Below are 22410 nucleotides of genomic sequence, written 5' to 3' on the forward strand. Positions count from 1 at the left end.
TTACTTAGATTATTTATTCCAAAATTGCACACTCTCTCCCGGTCGGGGCAAAAGGGTTTTGTGTAATGGCTATGAAATAATCCCAGACGGAATATTACCGCCTGGGAAAGAGGCTCGAAGCACCCGTTTAAATGGCCGCTAGTGTACTTGGTTTGGGGCAATCACCATTGTGATTGATTGGCCTAAAAACACCTCATACTTTTCCAAGTATCAAGTGTTTTCAAGCCAATCAATCAATATTTAAATGAAACCAATCACACAGCCGTCCAGGGACAAGAACAGCCGGAATGCGAATTGCCGCATGCTTTTTTAAGTTAGGCAAAATATCAAAGAATTGTAGTATATACACAAAATATCAAAGAATTGCAGTATATACGCAAAATTCAAAAAAAAAAAAGCAAAAACTCAAGCACAAACATGTATAAACAACCGACTGAGTCGGAATACTTCATTTAAATATTAAAAATGGTACTAAGGCCATAATAACTGTTAACCGGAATCACATCCGGTGAAGAAGAAAGGAAATGATTGTTAACCCAACTCCACAGTTGGTAAAAATACAATATACTCGGCTTACAAGCCGGAAAAGAAAGAAATTTGGCATACTGCCGCTGAATTTGGGGAGGCTGGCCTAAGGCTAAGATGGAGGCTGCTGATCCGGCTGGTTCTAACCGGTTGGGAGGGTTTCTGATTGGTTATCAGGCTGGCCGTCGTTATTCTGCTCATCCTCAGCCGGCTCCTCATTATCTGAGACATCATATCCCATCTCTGCAGCCCATTCCTTGAAGCGAGGCGGAGCTGCCTCTCCCAGCACTTGGGCATCATACACCGCAGTGGCGTAATCATACCTATGTTTATAGACTTCAAAGTCTATATCTGAATAGAGGAGATCCCAAGAGATCTTCAGGCGGGCTGCATTGTCCCGCTCATTTTCTTCCATCAGCTGCATCTGCTCCTTGGAAATTTCATCTGCATGCTGGCTCCGCATGTTGACAATTTCCAGCCCCAACCGGGTGATGTCTGCCCGGAGCCTCGTGTTCTCTTTGTCAGCGTCTTCTAATGCCTTGAGTTCAGCCTTAGCATCCTTCAGTTTTTGATCAAGGTCATTAGCCCGGCTGGTAGCTTCATCGTTCGTAGCTGTCAAACTTCGGATCAGCTCCTCCTGTTCCAACTCCACTGCTTTAATCTTTAAATCACACATATAATTAGCATATTCAGCAGAGTTGAGGTTTTCAAGGGCCCTCCTTTTGGCGTCATTTACCTCTTCTTGTTTCCGCCTGAAGGGGCCCCGGAGCCCGTCCACCCGCAGCATTACCTGAGAAAAGGACAGCCGGATTATGAAACACTTGGTGAAAAAATGAAGAAAAAATATCAGAATCGAGTTGAAGAATCTTTTACCTCAGCCAGTTGGCCCATTATCTGGTCAAAGTCCACCACCTGCAGATCAGGTATGGAATTCTTCTCCGACCGGGTGAGGGTCCTCGCCATCCGCTTGGCAAACCCAGGAAAATCCGGCTCGTCGGACGTTAGATCTGCACCAAAAGAAGTACTTGGTGAGAGGGTTGCAACGTAGTTCGCATTCATTCGTTGCCGGCTGCTGGCTGAACCCCCTGAAGGGTCAACCTTAGTCTTGACTCTCATAAAGTTTAGTGGCCAAGCTATTTCAATCTTGTTCTTACCTTAGGTCTCCGGATGGGGCTTAGAGGTATCCTCCTCCCCAGCTGTTGCAGCACCGGTTGCAACATTGGGTGGCTGGCCACCCTTCGATGCCGTAGAGGCATTCGACGCTTTCTTCTGCGAGCGTTCTGAGCTTTCGCTCAGAATTTTCAGGGCAGAAGGGGACTTGCCACCAGTTGTAGGACGATCCGGATTGGCAGCAGGAGTTGTATGGGAAGGATTATTTTTGGCGAACTTGGCAGCCGGAGTATTGTCCAGCTCCTCCCCTTGCCTTTTGAAAAGATTGGAGACAGAGCGTGGAACACGTTTAGCAGCATCCTGCAAATCAAGAACCAAATGCTATCAGCTGGTAAAAAACCTTTGCAAGAAATTTTAAGAAAAAACTGAAGTTAGGCGGTCTTACCCCGCCTTTCTTGGACTCCTTGGCCTCAACATCGGCTCTCTTGGAGAGCGCACTTTCCTTGCGCAGCTGCGTTGCTGACTTAGCCGGAGTCTTAGCCGAGTCAACCATTCTCAAGGCGTCGGTTGCAAGGAGAAAACAAAAAGTTAGAGAAAATCATAAAAAGATTGGAAGTATAAAATAAAAACTACAGAAAAGCCGGATGCAAGTGGATCTACCCTTGGGAAACATGGAGCTTAACCCACAAGCGGACAGAAAGCATTCATCTTTGAAATAGTCCAGGTGGGGAATCCAGTTCTTTGGAACAATAATGTGAGTCCCATCCCCCAAGGGCTCAGTAGTGGTTTTGAAGAAACCCGGCTCCATTATTTGCTCCCGGACCCTGGTAGAGAGTGTCGGGAGAAGGAATTTCCTGCCAAGGAGAACCGGTTCCTGATTATACCGGCGCAGTGTCCGATTGTGTCTCAGGGTTGTTGAGGAGATTAAATAAAATTTGTCCTTCCACCCGGACCACTTGGACACCTTGTCCAAGGTCATCAAATACTGAGGCAAGGTAGTAAGAGTATACCATGCCCCATGACCGCCTGGGGCCTTGCTCAAGTAGTGCATATGAGCAAAGGCAAAGAAACTGGGAGCAAGGTTCTGGAGCTCGCAGGCAGCAATATAGCTTAAAGTGTTCACCCACGAGTTTGGGGTGAGCTGCCAGACTCCTAGATCATACCCCTTCAGGATTTTCCTAATCCCGATATGGAGGGGGAACCGGAGGCCGGCTTCTATTATCGCCTCGTAGCAGACAAAATAGTTGTCTGCGTTTTCTATTTTCTCGTCCCAAGCCATCACTGCGTCCCCAGGCGGAATGACAATATCCCACCCCTTTCCAAAGGCGGAACCACAAGGTCTAGGTCAAGTGACCTAGATAGAGGCACACCTACCAATGACCCTATAAATAGGGAGATATTTCCCCATTTTGGGGACACATTCAATCATTTATTACACCCACTTTCTCTCTCATCAGAGAAACACCTGAGCTTGGAATCCAAGCAAATCCCCACCTAAATTTCCGCACTCTTTATTCTCTTTTAAGTTACTAACTTGATCTTCGGAGGCGGAGCTCCACCACCCGGAGTCTCCGTGTTTTTGCAGGTACAACTCGAGTCGGACCAGTCTTTGTGACGTAACTCTCACGAGGGACAAAAACACCCAAAACAGATATGGCTTCCTTCTTTTCTCTCTCTCTTCTCCTGGGGAGTTAGAAAAGAAGGCTGTTGTATTGCTGAAACGGATCCAGAAGTTCTTGAAGACTCAGGACATTGGGCGCGTGCTGCAGCTCATATCTTTATTAGGATAGACTTTTTTATATCTAGAGGAGTGAGGGCCCAGATTGTATCTCGGCTTCCCACTAATTTTCTATAGGTTGTATAACTTTGTATGTTTTTGAGATATAATAATAATAATAATAATAATAATAATAATAATAATAATAATAATAATAATGTGTAAATGGATTGAATTTGAGAAATTTACCAATTGAAATGGTGATCCAATTATCCATCATCTCCCTTTAGGAAAAAAAAAAATCTTTAATGGAGGCATTTAAATTATTTCAATCATTATGTCATTTGTAATCCTAACTAATAACGAATTTAACATTCTTTTTTTCAACATAGTCAATGAAAACATTAGTATATCTTGTGAATCTCCAACTTAACATCTAATTATTAAGATATAAGAATCTCAAATAACATGACGGTCCTAATTAAATTGGTCAATAATTTTTTTTAAGTACGTAGGACCGGACGGCCGGACCAGGGAGCTTTGAAATAGAGTTACTCCGTACATGTTTGATTGCTTGGCTTATGTACTATATATACAGCCTTGCCTAGATATGATTTTCCACACAAATATAGGTACTCTTCTCTTGTATACACATTTCCATGTATTCCTCAAAAACAAGGAAAATGGCACTCAAATCATCATTTATATTTTCCCTACTCTTTTTTCTTTCTCTTTTCACTAACAAATCTCTCTAATGCACTTAAACACCCCCAAAAAATCACCCAAAGGCCTAGGAAACCATGCAAGAGGATGGTTTACTACTTCCATGACGTACTCTACAACGGCAAGAACGCCAAAAATGCCACTTCAGCCATCGTAGGAGCGCCTGCTTGGGCTAACAAAACCATTTTAGCAAAGGCAAAATCACTTTGGAGATTTTATAGTTTTCGACAATCCTATTACACTTACAAATGATTTTCACTCCACCCCAGTAGGGCGCGCCCAAGGGTTCTACTTTTACGACAAGAAAGACGTGTTTACATCTTGGTTTGGATTCTCTTTCGTGTTCAACTCGACTAAGCATAAAGGGTCATTAAATTTTGCAGGGGCTAACCCTTCGACGAAAAAGACTAGGGACATTCTGTTATTGGAGGAACTTCATGGCTAGGGGTGTTGCTACCTTTACGACTGATGCTGTTGAAGACGATGTTTATTATCGACTTCGTATTGATACTAAGCTCTATGAATGTTGGTAATTATATAATTCATGGTTCGTTTGATAATTCGTAACGTAAGGTTTCTAAGGAATTGAAGGATGCAACATTTTCATGTGTTAGTAGGGGTTGCAAAAATTATACCGTCCATATCAATATTGTACCGTATTTTTTATTTTGCCTTTAATTTTTATTTTTTAAGAGTGTATTTGCGTGAATTGCATCTTATTCCCCTAATTGTGTCATTTGCATTTTAATAACAGTGAGTGAATTATTGTAAGTTAATTTTTTTTTTTTTTTAGTTAGTGTACTTTGATTTGGATTTCTGGATGCAATATGATTTGGTACTACACTACTACATTGATTAAAAATGTCTGATTTATTGACTAGTAAGGGAACTAAGTAATTAACTGCCAAAAATATAGCAGGGGAGAGGTAACTAACATTTTGTTTGAATAGTATAGTTTGAGTCAGGTTAGTGATTAAATCATTCGATATGATTTAAGTCAATTTGAACCGAGTTGGATGGCATACAAGATACAACTCTACTAATAATAATTTACGTGTATTAGCCATATTAATTTTTTGGGCATATTTTGGTTCATGTTCAAATCATATGATAGAAAAACATTATTAGGTTTATTTTATTTTATTTATTTATTTATTTATTTTTTCAGTAACTAGTAATTTTGTGATGAGCAAGCATTGAACTACTCCATATATATATTCAGCTGGCACGTTTTCAATTGCTTTTATTCACAATATTGCCACTAAGTACACAGTTACTGTTGGAACAAATACATAGAAAGAGAAAACAATAATATGAAGCAAATAAGTTAAGGAAAACACATACTCACACACTGTTATTAATATCACACACTCTCTAATTCTCACGTACATATGGTTGAATATATAGCTAGAAAGGATAACAATAAACCTTAAAAATAGGACCCATTAAACCCATGATCTATCATGATCAATAAATCAAGGGCCACTAATACAATCCCACTAACAAACTCTACTAACTCAAATCACGTACTTTGACCCACAAATAATTCTAATAAGAAGATAAATATTAAAATCAACTAATCCTAAAACTTAGCCACTAAGTGTGCCATACATTGACTAACAAACTAACGTTTGAATCAATATCCCAACAGTTACACTATTACACACTTACACACCTCATGTTTATCGACTAGATAATCTTTTACATAGCTACAGTATTTAAGAGCCTATTTACCAAAGAAAACAAAACTAGTGATAGATTACACAATTCTCCATCTATTGTCCTGAGATTTTATACAACTAATATTTAAGTACACAACTCTTTTTTTTTTTTCTTTTTCTTTTTCTGAAATCTAAACTTGAATTGCTGACCATTCAATAGGAAACTAAGTTGCAGAATAACTTAGTCTTCCAATCACAGTCATCCCTCAGTTATTAACAAAAGCAGCAAATTAAGATGGCAGCATCAAACATACATTATGACATTATATAGACCAATTCAAATTAACATATCAAGGCCAACTTATTTTGTCAATGTAATATACTACCTCCGATTTTTTTTTTAGTTGTAACTTTAGAATATTTTATATCTCTTAAATAATACCCCAAAGTTGCAACTAAAAAAAATCGGAGGTAGTACTACAAATCTACAATAAACCAAGAATAAGGAGCACTTGGTGAGTTGCTGACTTCGGAATAAAAAATGTATACAACCAGACCCTTATCACTTTATCAAAATTCCCCTGAAGCCATGAAACTACTTCCTGAAGGTCCGAATTCGGGTTATTTGGTTCTTCAAGCTGATGTATCTACTCCAACATATTTTTTAGGGATGTTCAAGAGTATCAAGACAATTAAGAGTTGGCCTATTGAAAATCTACCATTTCCACAAAATAAACTCCTTTCAATCTCTCATGGTGGTAGTGGTCCTGTTGCCCCTGTTGTTGATCATGTTTACCTGATTCCTGTCATCAACCAGCCAGTCTCATCTAACCGATATAATGTCATCAAAGCAAGTGGACAACAAAGAGGGTACGATAAATGCATAACTTTAAACATTCGTTACCAAATATTGATAAATCTTTGTTAGACTTAACCAATAATCAACAATAGAGTCTGACCACGTACAAGTCTAACAAGATTTTACACTAAAACCAATTTGGTGATATGTGGCGCAACCCACTAGACTTATATAGTATATGTTAGTCTTATTTCTTTGTTTGAGGTAACTAAGAAATTTATTTCTTTGTTTGAGGTAACTAAGAAATTTACAATTTACAAATTTTTAATAATTTGATTGATGACAGGGAAGCATATGCGAGCTCAAAAGAAGAAGACATAGTTACTTGCTGTTTTTGCTTACCATCCATAACAGATGAAAATCCAAGACCCTTTGATCCAGACGACGTATATCAGTAGTTCGAGTTCTTTGTAACAGATTCTAGTCGCGACACATACATGCCCATAGCTATATCCGTAGCACCTGATGGTTACCCTCTTGAGTTTTTACGCTCAGAAGGATGTCATATGTGTTGGAAGTTCTTGATATAAAATAAGAGAGTTGGGAAAAAACAAGAGAGAGGGAAAAAACAAATAAAAGGGGAAAATCCCACATTAGTTAGGGGAAAAGGTTTTTCCTTGTTTTTATATTGTAGTGTCTTAGCACCAATTAGTTGAGTGAGTGAGAGGTAAGTGTTATTCCACACGCGTGCGCCGAGCCGGGTCGGCCTTGGGAATGCGATGTGCGGGCGTGGGTCCTTGTTATCTTTTTGGAGAAATTTTATTTCCTTTTCTTTGTTAAACAAAATATTCTTTTTTGTCTGTTGGGATTATTCTTTTCCGACTGTTGGGGTTACGGAATTAAATTCCTTGTCTATTGCTTCTGTTGTTGACTAGCTTAATAAATCTGGTCGTTTTCTTAGCCAGATTCTTTCCTCGTTTTCTTAGCCAGATTATTTCCTCGTTTTATGCTTCTTGTCTCCCTTCTACTGCCTATATATACTTGTTGCTTTTCCCAGTCAAAAACACAATAACACAATCACTCTTCTCTCTTCTCTCTTCTCTAAAGTTATCTAAACACGAGTTCTTTCTGTTCTGTTTTCTGGGCAAGTATTCTGAGTTCCAGTCGAGTTTGTGAGTGCAGAAAGCTACACAAGAAGAGAAAATTGATAACAGAGAAGTGGTGTGGTTTAAGGCTATAGATGGAAGCGGAACAGAAACTCGAGTTGGGCTGAACTCATTGATTATAGAAAGAATAATGTGGGAAGAAAAAAGAGTTGGATGGGTTACAAAGAAAGAGAAGTGGATTAGAGTCATAAGAGAAAAGGAATATGAAGGCATGGGACATTGGAAAAGTTTTGGTTGTTATATGCTCGTCGAAAGCTTTGTATTGAAGAGGAATAATGGGAGCATTCTACTAACATATGATTTCAGGCATACTCATCAGATAAAAAACAAATGGGATTGGTATGTCAATGACTCCTAAGTTTCCTGTATAAACAATATATCTGCAAGGTTTAACTTTGTGTGCTAGATTGTACAAGTATTTACTGCATATATCGAATCAGTTCATTTGTATTGTGACCAAGTTTCACATTCTAGACAAAATGAAAATATTGAGCATACAAGAGAAAGCGGCTTTTTCATCAAATATTATAGATTTTTCTCTTGTAATAGGAATGGATCATCTGTTCCCTGATGCAGTTGAAAAGTGATGGACATGTTTAAAACTTCTAATTTCCAATGTTAATTTGTTGGTTAAGTTTTCTTAACAAGTTAATTAGCCAAACTAATTCAACCTACAATAACAAATAATATCCATACAAAAGTTATCATTATGAAGCTAAATTACTGCATCAAAATGCCCCTCCTTGTGGCTTATGGGGAAATGCATGTTCCAATGTCGACTTATAAAACAATTGCCTCCTTGCCAGTTATATAGGGAGATCGCGCACATCACATAGTGACACAGGTTTAACAACTACGGAGTATAACTTAAGAGCCTAATTTCCAAAAATAGAACTTTGGATACTTGGTACAATTCTCCATCTATTATTCTGAGCTAACATAGAATATTCAATCGGAAGCTTAGATGCTGAGAGCATCAAGTATATATTATTTAGACGAATTCAAATTAACATATTAAGGCGGCAATTTATATTAAAGTATACAGGTCAACTATATATCAATGTACAATACTGCAATCAACAAAGAACAAGGGGGCGCCTGGTGGCTGAGTATAGAGGTAAAAAATGTATACAACCAGACCCTTATCTCTATACCAAGATTGCCCGGAAGCCCTCAGATTACTTCCAGAAGGTCCGAATTCAGGTTATTTGGTACTTCAAGGTGAAAAAACTATTAAGACCTCTTTTTTTGGTTTCCTCAAGGATACCAAGATTATCAAGAACTGGCTTATTGAAGATCTGCCATTTCCACAGAATAAATGCATCTCCATTATTACTGGTGGTGATCGCAGCCAAAATGTTGATGATGTTTACTTGATTCCAGTCATCAACCAACCGCTCTCATCCAACCAATATTATGCAATCAAAGCAGATGGGAGGCAAAGAGGGTACAGTAGTCACACAACTTAAAAAATTGACTACTAAATTGATAAATCTTCATTCATGTATAAGAGTATAGGACACTCTAACCATATCAAGTACTATGGTTTTCCATCTAACAATAAGTGGTGTAACCCACCAGGCCTATAACTCATATATCTTTCTTCACTTATTATGCAAGTCATAGCAGATTTTCCTTGATAAAAATTTACGATTTTCTCATATTTTGAATTTTATTTTGGCAACAGTGAAGCATATGCAAGCTCAGTCAAAGTGGACATGGGCATCTGTTGTTTCTGTAGTGTCCCATGCATCATAAATGAAGATCCAAGACCCTTTGATCAAGACGACGTCTATCAGCAGTTTAAATTCTCTGTAACAAATTCAATCCACGGCAGGTACATGCCCACAGCTAAATCTGTTGCACTTGATGGTCACCCTCCTAAGGTTTTAAAAGCAAGAGGATGGCAAATGCAATCCAACACTCCAGAAAATTTCTATCTTGGAGAGGCTCAAGGTATTGACTCTTCTCTTAGAGCTCATCTTCCGGACTTCAATTTTTGGTCACCTCAAGTATGTTCAAACCCTGTGGTTGTTGGTAAATGGTACTGCCCTTTTATCTTTATTAAAGACGGGAGAAGGAAAGATCAAGTCAAAGAGAACGTGTTCTATGAAATGACACTTGAGCAACGATGGGAGCAGATATATGCTGCTGAGAGGAGTTGCAATCAAGGAAAGAAGATGATAGTCGACGTGATAGTTCCAACAGAATCTGTAAAAATAGCAGGTCAGGAAGCTGCTCAAGAAGAGAGAAATAATGATAGAGGGGTGGTATGGTTTAAGTCTAAAGATGAAAACGGAATAGAAGTTTTTGTTGGGCTGAGCACACTGATTGTAGAAAGAATGATGTGGGAACAAGAAAGAGTTGGATGGAATCAAGAGAAAGAGCAGCGCGTCAGGGTGGTTAAAGATGAAACATATGAAGGAACAGGAGACTGGAAAAGATTTGGTTGCTATTTACTAGTTGAGCGTTTTGTTCTGAAGAGAAATAATGGGCGAATTTTGCTAACATATGATTTCAGGCATACTCACCAGATAAGAAGCGAATGGGAGTGACATCAGTGACTTCTGACTTTCCTTGAGAGATTTATAAGCTTTGTGCCTTTGTGTTCCTGCAATTCTGCTATTTCTGCATGATCCTTTAGCAACACACATAGTATACTCACCAGGTTTAAATTTGTCTGTGTAATTACTGAACATAACAAAGTTGTAAATACTTTACATTACTTTTGGGGATGACTGTAACACCATATCCTGTTGCTTTTACATTTATGTGTTTTTTATGAATTATGTGGTATTGGAATTGAAGTACTTTGCATTTTGCTTAACTTACTTGAAAGATTTTAATGTGTAGAAAATAAAATTTATTTTGCAAATTCTCTATCCTCACTAGACTCTTCTTCCTCTTCCTCCACCCCCCAACTCCGCCAAATTATATCCTCCTATCTCCATCAGTCAAATAAATATGCTTGATGGAAGCAGAACAAAAACAACTTGAGTAGGGCTGAATTCATTTGGGGCTAATATATTGAGGGGGTAATAAAAGTCAAACTAAGCAAAATGAATGTGAAAATAGGGAAAAAGGAGATAGTGATGATGTGATTGTAAGAAAATTATGTAGTGATGGTATGGTGTGAGGTGAAGAAAGAGAAATTAATACCCTCATTTTGGGGGGAATAGTTACACTAGGGAGAGGGTGGGTAACTATTACCCTCATTATGAGAGTAATAATTCCTCCATCTCTCTTTTCCTAATGGCACAACTACCTTATTTCATTTGTAAACATCATGTCTTTTACAACACCACCTCCAATTACTTGTTTTTTCAAGTTTGACTTTTATTACATTACCTTCAATCCAAGCATGCCCTTAATATAGTTTTGTACGTACTGAAGAAGAACAATGGAAGCTTCCACTAAGAAACAAACGGGAGTAGTATCTCAATGACTCTTGAATTACCTAGGAGATGTGGTAACATTATATATATGCAATATATAACTTTGTGTAAATTGTAATTACTTTGCATTATTGCATTGGGGGATTATATCATGCTATGTGCCTATACATACCAAGTACTCCGTGCTAGTATGCTAAGTTATGTTAATAGTGAAATCAGTTCATTATTTTGTGAGAAAGTTTCAATTTTCTAGACAGATGAAAAAAAAAAAAAAAAAACTGTATTTTTAGAGAAAGCGTCTTTTTCAGCAATCATCTGCCGCCTGCTGTAATCTAAGAGCCCTCAAGCAGTTGAATACTCATAGACTTGTTTGAAGAAATTATGAAATTTCCTATGTTCATTTGTGTGAAGTTTTCTTAACAAGTTGGTCAAACTAACCAGAATTCCATTGAAGAAAATTACTCACCACTTCATACTATTTCAACCTACAATAACAAAACATCTTTGTACAAAAGTTATCATTATCAAGCTAAATTACTTTATCAAAATGCCCCTTCTTTAGCTTCTGGAAAATACATGTTCCAATATCAGCTTATCATACAATACGCAATTGCCTCCCCTTGCCAGTTATATAGGGAGACCGCGCACATCACATAGGTTTAACAACTAAATATACAGAACAGTACTTGTATCCTTCAATGACTAGGTAAAACTTTGCTTGTTGACCATAAAATGGGAACCTCAGAGCATCAAGTACTCTATTATTTAGAAGAATTCAAATTAATATGTTAAGGCGGCAATTTATATTAAAGTATATAGGTCAACTATATATCACTGTATAATACTGCAATCAACCAAGAATAAGGGGAACCTGGTGACTTAAGTATAGAAGAAAAAAAATGTATACAACCAGACCCTTATCTCATTACCAAGATTGCCCGGAAGCCCTTACATTACTTCCAGAAGGTCCGAATTCTGATTATTTGGTACTTCAAGGTGAAAATACTATTACAACCACCTCTTTTTTTGGTTTTTTCAAGGATACCAAGACTATCAAGAACTGGCTTATCGGAGATCTGCCATTTCCTCAAAATAGGCGCCTCTCCATTATTCGGGGATCTGATGATCGCAGCAGAAGAACTCATGATGATTACTTGATTCCTGTCATCAACCAACCACTATCATCCAACCAATATTATGCAATCAAAGCAGATAGGAGGCAGAGAGAGTAATCAAACAACTTAAAATATCTATTACTAATATATAGATAAATCTTCATATATATAGGACAGTACAGTCTAACAACCTACAAGTCTTATAGGATTCCATCATACAACCAATAAATAATAGGTAGTTTACACCACCAAAGTTATATGTTGGTCGTACTCCTTTCTTCAATAATGTGCATTTTTCTCAATATTTTGTTCTTTTAATCTTGGTAACAGGGAAGCATATGCAAGTTCAAAAGACATAGACGTCTGCTGTTTCTGCATCTGCATCCCAGATGAAGAATTAAGACCCTTTAATCAAGACGACGTGTATCAGCGGTTTGAATTCTCTGTAACAAATTCAACCTCGAGCAGGAACGTATACATGCCCACAGCCAATTCTGTTGCACTTGATGGTGACCCTCCTATGGTTTTATGCACAAAAAAATGTCAAATGAAATCCAACTCTCCAGAAAATTTCTATATTGGAGAGGCTCGAGGTATTGACTCTTCTCTTAGAGCTCATCTTCCAGACTTCAATTTATGGACCTCTCAAGTATGCCCAAAGCCTGTGGTTGCTGGTAAATGGTACTGCCCTTTCATCTTCATTAAAGACGGGAGAAGGAAAGATCAAGTAAAAGAGAACCTGTTCTATGAAATGACACTTGAGCAACGATGGGAGCAGATATATGCTGCTGAGAGGAGGTACAATCAAGGAAAGAAAGTGACAGTCAACATGATAGTTCCAACAGAATCAGTAAAAATTGCAGGTCAGGAAGCTACAAAAGAAGACAGAAACAATACCATAGGGGTGGTATGGTTTAAGTCTACTGATGAAAGCGGAATGGACGAAGTTTTTATTGGGCTGAGCACACTTATTGTAGAAAGAATGATGTGGGAACAAGAAAGAGTTGGATGGAATAAAGAGAAAGGGCAGCGCGTCAGGGTGGTTAAAGATGAAACATATGAAGGAACCGGAGACTGGAAAAGATTTGGTTGCTATTTACTAGTTGAGAGTTTTGTTCTGAAGAGAAATAATGGGCGAATTCTGCTAACATATGACTTCAGACATACTCACCAGATAAGAAGCAAATGGGACTAATATAAATGACTCTTGAATTTCTTAGAGGGATTTAAAAGCATTGTCTCCCTGTAATTCTGCTATTTTGCATGATCCTTTAGAAACAACAGTATGCTGGAGAGGTTTAAATTTGTCTGCGTAATTTCTGAACATAACAAAGTTGTAAATACTTTACATTGCTTTAGGGGATGATTGTAACACCATACCTGTTTTTTACCCTGTTGCTTTTACAGTTTTGTGTTTTTATAAAGTATATGATATTGAAAGTGAAGTACTTTGCATTTTGTTTGACATATAAAATGATTTTAATGTGTAAAGAATAAAATTTATTTAAGAATAGGTTGATTCGTGTACTAACCTATAATTGCAAATTCCATGTAATGACTAGGGGCATTGTCTGAACCAAAATTCTACTCCCACCAGGTTTTTAAGTGCCTCGGTTTAACTTCTGCATCATTCACGTACATCACGCTCACCAATGTTGAATATGAACTTATGTGAGAAAGTTTCCATTTTCTGGACAGAAAGGAAAAAACTGAGCAGATTATTAGAGTGTCTTTTTCAGCAATTATAGAAGTTAAATGCTCATGTAATGGGAAGTAGGGAACAGATCATCTGCCGCCTGCTGTAGCCTAAAAACCTGAAGCAAGGAAATTTTCTAGGCTAAATTGTTAGTGCAATTTCTTTAGCAAGTTAGTCAAACTAATCAGAATGAATTCCATAGACGGAAATTACTCACCATCTCATACTATTTCAACCTACAATAACAAATTATTTTCTGTACAAAAGTTATCATTATCAAGCTAGATTATTGTATTAATATGTCCCTATGTATGGCTTCAGTGAAATACATGTTACAATGTCAACTTATTAGACGATTGTCTCCCCTTGCCAGTTTCCTTATATTATTGGGAGACAACGCTCATCGCACAATATCAACTATGTATCAGTGTACAATACTACATATACAATCAGCCAAAATTAGGGGGTACCTGGTGATCAAGTATACAGGGAAAAAAAATGTATACAACCAGACCTTTGTCTGTTATCCAGAATTCCTCAGAAGCCATGAGATTACTTCTTGAAGGTCCAAATTCGGGTTATTTGGTAATTCAAGATGAAGAACCTGAACAAACCAAGAGCTCATATATTGTAAATCTACCATTCCCACAAAACAAGCTCCTCTCCATCTATCATGGTGGCAGTGGTCCTTTTCCCCCTTTGGTTGATGATGTCTACTTGATTCCTATCATCAACAAGCCACTCTCATCCAACCAATATTATGCAATCAAAGCAGATGGGTATCAAAGAGGGTAAACACATAACTTAATTACTTAAACATCATATCTCTTATTAAAATTGAAAAATCTTCGTTTGTGCTAAAGGATACTCTAACCACATACAAGTCCAACAAAATTCTGTCCTGAAAAGAATTGGTAAATAGATGGTCTAAGTGACTAACCTACCAGACTTATATGTTGGTCATTTTTATGTATTGAATGTTAATGTGGTGTACATCACAACTAGTCCAAACTTTTTTTACAATAACTTATGATCGGTAATCTCATATTTTTGTAACTTGGTAATAGGGAAGCATATACAAGCTCAAATTTCAAAGGCCGCTGTTTTTGCTTAACAAACATCACAGATGTTTGTCCAAGGCCCTTTGATATAGACGACATATACCAGCAGTTCGAATTCTTTAAAACGGATTGCTGCATGCCTGTAGCTGAATCCTTAGCTCCTGATGCGTATCCTCCTAAGTTATTAGGTACACTAGGTAGTCAAATGAAATCCAAATCTACAAAAATTTTCTATATAGGAGAGGCTCGAGGTATAGATTCTTCTCTTAGAGCTAATCTTCCAGACTTCAATTTTCTGCCATCTCAAGAAAATTCTAAGTCTGTGGTTGTTGGTAAGTGGTATTGCCCTTTTATGTTCATCAAAGACGGGAGAAGAAAAGATCAAGTCAAAGAGAACGTGTTCTATAAAATGACACTTGAACAACGATGGGAGCAGATATTTGCTGCTGAGAGGAGTTACAGTCAGGAAAAGAAAGTGAAGGTTGATGTGGTAGTTCCAACTGAAACTGTGAAAATTTCAGGTCAGGAAGCTGTGCAAGAGAAGAGAAATAATGATAGAGGGGTGGTGTGGTTTAAATCTACTGATGAAAGCGGAATGGAAGTTTTTGTTGGGCTGAGCACACTGATTGTAGAAAGAATGAGGTGGGAACAAGAAAAAGTTGGATGGATTAAAGACAAAGAGCAGCACATCAGGGTGGTTAAAGATCAGATATATGAAGGAATTGGAGACTGGAAAAGTTTTAGTTGCTATGTGCTGGTTGAAAGTTTTGTTCTAAAGAGAAATAATGGGCGAATTCTGCTAACATATGATTTCAGGCATACTCATCAGATAAGAAGCAATTGGGATTGACATCAATGATTCCTGACTTTCCCGCTAGAGGGATGTAAAAACAATGTCTCGCAGGCTCGCAGCAGTCCTGATTTGCATGATCCTTTAGAAACACACGGTATACTCACGAGGTTTAAATTTGTTTGTGAGTACTGAACATAACGACGTTGTAAGTACTTTACATTTGAAGGTGAATGAAAAATTGTGTCTGAGTCATTTGTGTGTACAAAATACAAAGATATTGCAAGTACTTTTGCATTTTATCAGAATTACTATTACTGAAAAGGAGTTTGATGCGTATTTTACAACAAAGAAAACTATGGTTTAAATCAGTTAAACAATAACAATCTAGTATGGATTTACAACCTGTTGCTGTGCTGCAGCTAAGCACCACTGGTGACCAATCTATATAAGAAGTATGTAGTATAAATTTTAGTTTTTTTTGCTTTGATTAATTGAGAATTAAGAATTGCATTTTTTTTTTTTTTAATTCCAAGCAATATATAACTAATATATAAAGCTAAACTTTTAGCCAGGTCATGAGACAGCGACACTTGACGTTTTAACTTTTTGCCAAGTGTCGTGACACGTAGGTTACAATTATTTATTAGTATGGCACGTATGATAAAAGTGTTGGAAAGATTTAGATAGATTTCGTTAGATAAAAAATTAGTTTAGAGTTTTATTTTCAATAAAATTGGATAATTTTTTAGGATAAAATTATTGGTTTAGAGTTTTATTTTCGATAAAATACCAATATTTTATACATTATACATACAAATTAAATTATAACCCTCTCAAACTAAATTATAACTCTATTAAAAACATAATTATAACCCTATTAAAAAAAATTCGAATAACATAGATTTTTTTCCATATATAGTGTATATTTCTATAATATGTATCACGTTCATAAAAATAAATCAATGGAATCCTCCGTCAAAATACACCAAATCGAAAGGGATACATCTCGTACATAATAATGTTTGTATCAATGATATGTTTTAAAATTCAATAAACAAATTATCATTAGAGTTAAAATTCCAAATAAACAATCATGTTTTAAAAAAATAATAATAAAATTCTAGGAGCTGAAGACTTACTTTCGAACTAATAAGGGTTTTGAAGAAATTCTAAAACAATGAAACCGTAAAATTAAAATATTCATCCGACTATAAACATTTAAAGCAACAAATGTCTTAAATGTGGATAGTTTTACACATTAGTGATAATGCATTTGAGAAAATAATTATTATTTTATAAGTAGCCAATTAATATAGTATTTTTAAAACTTAAGGATATATATTGCGGAGGGAACCCGGGGCATGGTCCGGGGTACGGACTAGTTGTTAGTATAACGTGACTTTATTTTTTTTGTATAGATTGATTAATTGTAAAATGTGTAGCTTAAAAAAGTATTGTAGTTGCATATTTTTAGGAATAAAAGTAGCATAATTTATTGTAACTATTGTCCCAAAAAAATAAAAAAATAATAAAAATAAAAAAGAATTAGAAGCATTTGGGAGGGATAAGAAATTATTTTGAAGCGAAAAAAAGTTATGTTTTAGTATAGGTATATAGATATAGATTATAACTGAACCACCTAATGGAGTATTTTTGTACATTGATGTATAAGTTAACTTTATTTTAATCAAACAATTAGATTATATCAGACCATTTTAGACCGGACTTTAAAAAATCATAACCAAAACATCTTATTTCTGAAGAAGAGATTGAATAAAGGCTAATTGAGATCCTTTGCCCTATTATGATTTACTCCATACTAGGAAACAATTTCATGTCATGAACAATTTTTAATTTCTGATAACAAATTACAGAAAGCGTGTTTAACTTTGAATGTGTCAAGTTGTAATGTTGATAGCTTTGTAAATGATGGTTTCGAAATTTAAGAAATACGATTATTTTAATACTTGTATAATATCCAAATTTGAAAGTGAGGGATAACTCAAGTGGTTAGAGCTTTCCTCCCGATTTTAGGAGATCTTGGGATCGATTCTCACCCCCGCCCTTGTGGCTCTCTAAACACCAAAAAAAAAAAATATCCAAATAAAACTAATTGCGTTGAGCAGCCAACCATCTTTGACGATTCTAACATGCAAACTGGTCAAATACAAGACTGAGGAACAAAAAGAACCAAAAAACTTGTATTAAGAGATACGACAAATAAGTTAGTACAATACAAACTAGTACGAAGTACAATCCTATGATTAAATTTAGCCAGATATCAAGAAAAATAACTGGAGAGAAAGATACCGGAAACTGCTTAGAGCTGTTTATATCGGAGAAGACCAAGACTTCTTGTGCATATGCTTCACATCCTGTGGGCTGTGGCTTGCCAAAAATCGGAACTATTAACCTTCACAAAAATCTGAAATTGATAGTCACATAAACTATGTTTAGACTGCACGCAACTGCCAACATACTCTGTAATAAGTATAATCAAGCATTATTATATGCAGACTTCTTTGCTTTCCAAACATTTAATGGGAATTTTATTTGCTGGATAACATAGTCAAACACATATAACATACTAAAGCTGGCAAGATCTGGTTGATCTAGACCTAGTCAATTTTTAAAATACTTTGGATATGTGCAATGGAACAATTTTGGGAATTCATCCACAAACACAATATAAAATAAATAAAAGAAACAAACAAAACTTGTTATTCGGAAATTCAGTTTATTTCCTAACATATTCAGTCAAGTATTAAGGCGGCTATGCCTATATATATTGAAGTATAGGCCAACTATTATTTTTCGGAATCAGCCAAGAATAGGAAGCTCCTGGTGAATAAGTACAGAGGGAAAAAATGTACACAACCAGACCCTTATCTCTATACAAACATTCCCCAGAAGCCATCTCATCAACTCCAGAAGGTCCAAATTCTGGTTATTTAGTACTCCGAGATGAAGAATCCACACCAACATATCTGTTCGGGTTGATCAAGGGCTCGTCTATAGATGATCTGCCATTTCCACAAAATAAGCGCCTCTCTGTCAGATATACAACCACCAGGAATCATAATGGCCACACCTCTCACCATACTTCTGATGATGAGGTTTACTTGATTCCTGTCATCAACAAGCCACTCTCATCCAACCAGTATTATGCAATCAAAGCAGATGGGAAAACAAAGGGGTAAACACAGAACTTAAATCGTCTCATACTATGCTTTGAATTAACATAGCTTTATAATTTACGGTTTTTTTTTTCATATCTTATAACATGCTAACAGGGAATCATATGCAAGCTCAAGAGAAGAAGACATAGGAACTAGCTGCTTTTGCATCCCAACCATCCGAGATGTAAAACCAAGACCACCCTTTGATGCAAATGACATATATCAGCAATTTGAGTTCTCTGTAAAACAAACTTTTCTTGGTGGAAACAGGCTCTCAGCTAGATCCGTAGCACCTGATGGACACCCACCATACTTTTTACGCAGAAAAGGATGGCATATGAGCTCCAAATCTCTAAAAAAATTCAACATGGGAGAGGCTCGCGGTATTGACTCTTCCCTTAGAGCTCGTCTTCCAGATTTCAATATTCTCTCTTCTCAAGAAAGGTCAACATCTGTGGTTGTTGGTAAGTGGTACTGCCCTTTTATGTTCATCAAAGATGGGAGTGAGAAAGACCAAATCAAGAGTTCCATATATTATGAAATGACACTTGAGCAACGATGGGAGCGGATTTTTACTGTTGAGAGAAGCAATAATGATCAGGAAAAGACAGTGATAGTCGATGCGGTGGTTCCAGCAGAGGTGGTAAGAATTGCAGGGCAGCTAGAAGCGCAAGAAGAGATGATTGATGGCAGAGGAGTGGTGTGGTACAAGGCAATAGATGGAAGCGGAACAGTATATCGGATGGGGCTGAGCTCACTGATTGTGGGAAGAAGGAAGAGTTGGATGGACTAAAGAGAAAGAAAAGTGGATCAACGTGGTAAAAGAAGAAAAATATGAAGGAATAACAGACTGGAAAACTTTTGGTTGCTATTTGCTAGTCGAAAGTTTTGTTCTGAAGCAGGGTAATGGGAGAAACGTGCTAACATATGATTTCAGGCACACTCATCAGATAAGAAGCAAATGGGAATGATATCAATGAATCCTTCATTTTTCTGGACAGAGCTGAAAAATTATCTTCCTGCAGTCCTTTTCTGCATGATCCCTTATAAACATACATATACTTGCAAGGTTTATATTGCTCTCTGTCTCTAATAAATCAAAGGATGTAAATTTGTAATTTCATTGCTTAAATTTTTTATTTTTTTTAAATAATAAACATAGAAGTAATTTTTAATCTTGTTATTCAAAAAAATTTCATTTGTTTGTGTAATACTAACTTATTGAAAATTGAATTTAATTTACAATTCGTTTGAGAAAATAAAACAGCTTATGCAACGCATACGTTGAGCTTCCCATCAACAAGTCATTCCAATCTGAATATAGTGCGTTCATAATCAGATAATTTCTTCTGCTTTTAGAGAAAGTTTCAATGGTGCCCGAAGATTGGTTTAACTAACAGAGGTATTCAACCAAATGATCAAGTGGGAGAAAGCATCTTTCTCACCAATTATAGAAGTCATAGGCTCATGTAATCAGAAAAGATTAACTGCTGGAGCCTGTAGCATTTCAAACCTCAAGACCACATTTAAAACTTCCTTATCAATCAGTATAAGGCACCACCACTGAAGTTTCCTTAAGAAGTTCAACAACAATAAGGCATTTTCCTGAGACGGAAATTATTCACCACCTCTATTTTCCTATTTAATATACATAATCATTATAGCAACTTATTCCCTTGCTCAAAATTCACCTTTTATGTACCAATGCCCTTCTAATGGATGCCAACTAGCTTAGGTGGTAAAGTCAATATAGAGGTGATACCCATGATCTAGTATACAATTATACATCACCGCCCTTCTGATGGATGCCAACTAGCTTAAATGGTAAAATCAATAGAGGTGATGTCCACTAATAATCTTGTATACATCGCCACCCTTATGGCTCCTTATACACCAAAAGAACTTAGTATAAATTTACCATTCAATATAAACATTATTCTGAACCTTTGTGCACTGATACAATTATCCTCATTTGGGTCATTTGAAGTTGGTAACTCTATTTTATTACTCTATTTTCTATAAATTAAGTATACAATAAAAGTCACACATATAAGATCAGCCATTTTCTATAAAAATAAGTATATAAATAAACCTCTATCAGTCTATCGAATTTTATATTCTGACAATCTGACAGGTCAGGCCAATCTGCTTACGTAACTTACCATTACATGATCGTATCTCTCACACACACGAATCAAAGTAAATCATATGCAAGCTCAAAGTTTATCCTCATTATTATTATTCAAATTTATCAAAATAGACGATGAAAGATCGAGTTAAAAAGTCTTTAATAATGAGCTGTCAAAAAAAAATTGAAGTTGATTTCTGAGAGGCCGAAAACCGAATCTGCCGTTCAAATCAAAGAATTTTATATGATCAAATGAATTATAGGTTTCGGGATTAAAATTAAATTACTTCAACAGAATTATACAAATATATATGGAATCACATTTGACAAATTAACAGTGAAATTGATAGGATTGTATAAAATTAAAGTAATTATAAACATTTAAATAAATATTTAATTTGAAAATTTACCTCATTGAAGAATATTGAACTTCCACTCCATTGATTAAAGTTTAAAAGCTTGAATATTCCTGCTTTCATGGTGGTAAACTTCCTCGAAAGTCGAAATTAAGCTCATATGTTGTTGCTACGGAGTAGATATCCATCGCTGCCAAGCTCTAACCCACAAGAAATATTTAGAAATTGTTTATCTCACTCCTTCGTCATGTTTTCATATTGCATCAAGTTTGGCATTGAACATTCTTTTTGCCAGTGGAAGCCTCCAAAACCGGAGGAAGTAGTAATGGAGGTTAATTGAACATTCTTTTTGCCCGTGGAAGCCTCTTCAATGATATGATGAGAGTCAACTGAGTATTTTTAAGAGAGAATATTTTTTGCAACCTATACCAATAACTTGGAATCTAAATTTAGCAACTCCAAAATAAAGTTGCTAAGTTTGAATACTCAACTTTGAATTTCATTTGACAAAAAGTGTGGACTCTTATCATTATTATAATATGTTTTGTAATTTATTTAAGTTCTCATTTTATTTGTTTTCAAAAAAAAAAAAAACTTAAAATATGATTTAGTAGGCCATAAATTAAAAGTGACATTAGTATAGTTTAGAAAGTATCACTATTGGAAAATTAGACTTCACATGAGTTGCTAAATTGAGAAGTGGGTGGGGTATCACTATTGGAGGTAAAAAACAACTCATTTTGTATTTCAATACTCAAAGTTGAGTTTCACCATTGGAGATGATCTTATATAAACCTTTTTTTTTTTTCAACAATGCCATCTCTCTCCTCATTTGACTTTTTAATTTGAAAAAAAAAACCTTTAATAATCTCAATTTAAACCATTTTACTTTTGAATAATCCTAATTTTTTATTATTATCTAATAATCATGCCTTTGATATAGACCTTGCAACCCGAGAGTGAGGTATAACTCAAGTGGTTAGAGC

The 22410-nt window shown here is 36.1% G+C and overlaps 2 protein-coding genes, 1 long non-coding RNA gene and 2 pseudogenes across 4 annotated transcripts; 4 read left to right on the plus strand and 1 right to left on the minus strand.

The window, feature by feature from the left end:
* The first annotated feature begins 4035 nt into the window (after positions 1-4035).
* On the plus strand, positions 4036-5252 carry LOC145563617 (dirigent protein pseudogene; annotated as a pseudogene).
* A 1025-nt stretch (positions 5253-6277) lies between these two features.
* LOC145564890 (uncharacterized) lies at positions 6278-8059 on the plus strand. Its single transcript, XM_081625055.1, has 3 exons — positions 6278-6606; positions 6882-6981; positions 7718-8059. Exons 1-3 carry the CDS (start codon positions 6278-6280, stop codon positions 8057-8059), a joined length of 771 nt encoding a protein of 256 aa, XP_081481181.1.
* Positions 8060-8825: 766 nt separating this feature from the next.
* LOC145564891 (uncharacterized) lies at positions 8826-10256 on the plus strand. Its single transcript, XM_081625056.1, has 2 exons — positions 8826-9148; positions 9389-10256. The coding sequence occupies exons 1-2, from the start codon at positions 8826-8828 to the stop codon at positions 10254-10256; spliced, it is 1191 nt and encodes a 396-aa protein (XP_081481182.1).
* Positions 10257-11875: 1619 nt separating this feature from the next.
* On the minus strand, positions 11876-21764 carry LOC145563619 (uncharacterized). Its single transcript, XR_014094568.1, has 4 exons — positions 21479-21764; positions 18072-18186; positions 13744-13901; positions 11876-12257 (listed from the first exon to the last, which is right to left on the minus strand). It is a non-coding gene; the product is annotated as an uncharacterized LOC145563619 (long non-coding RNA).
* LOC145563618 (uncharacterized) lies at positions 18509-20063 on the plus strand (annotated as a pseudogene). The gene is made up of 2 exons (XR_014094567.1): positions 18509-18957; positions 19055-20063. The product of XR_014094567.1 is annotated as an uncharacterized LOC145563618 (transcript).
* Positions 21765-22410: the final 646 nt, after the last annotated feature.

Source organism: Chenopodium album, chromosome 10, assembly GCF_948465745.1.
Source record: "Chenopodium album chromosome 10, dcCheAlbu1.1, whole genome shotgun sequence".
Lineage (NCBI taxonomy): Eukaryota > Viridiplantae > Streptophyta > Magnoliopsida > Caryophyllales > Amaranthaceae > Chenopodium > Chenopodium album.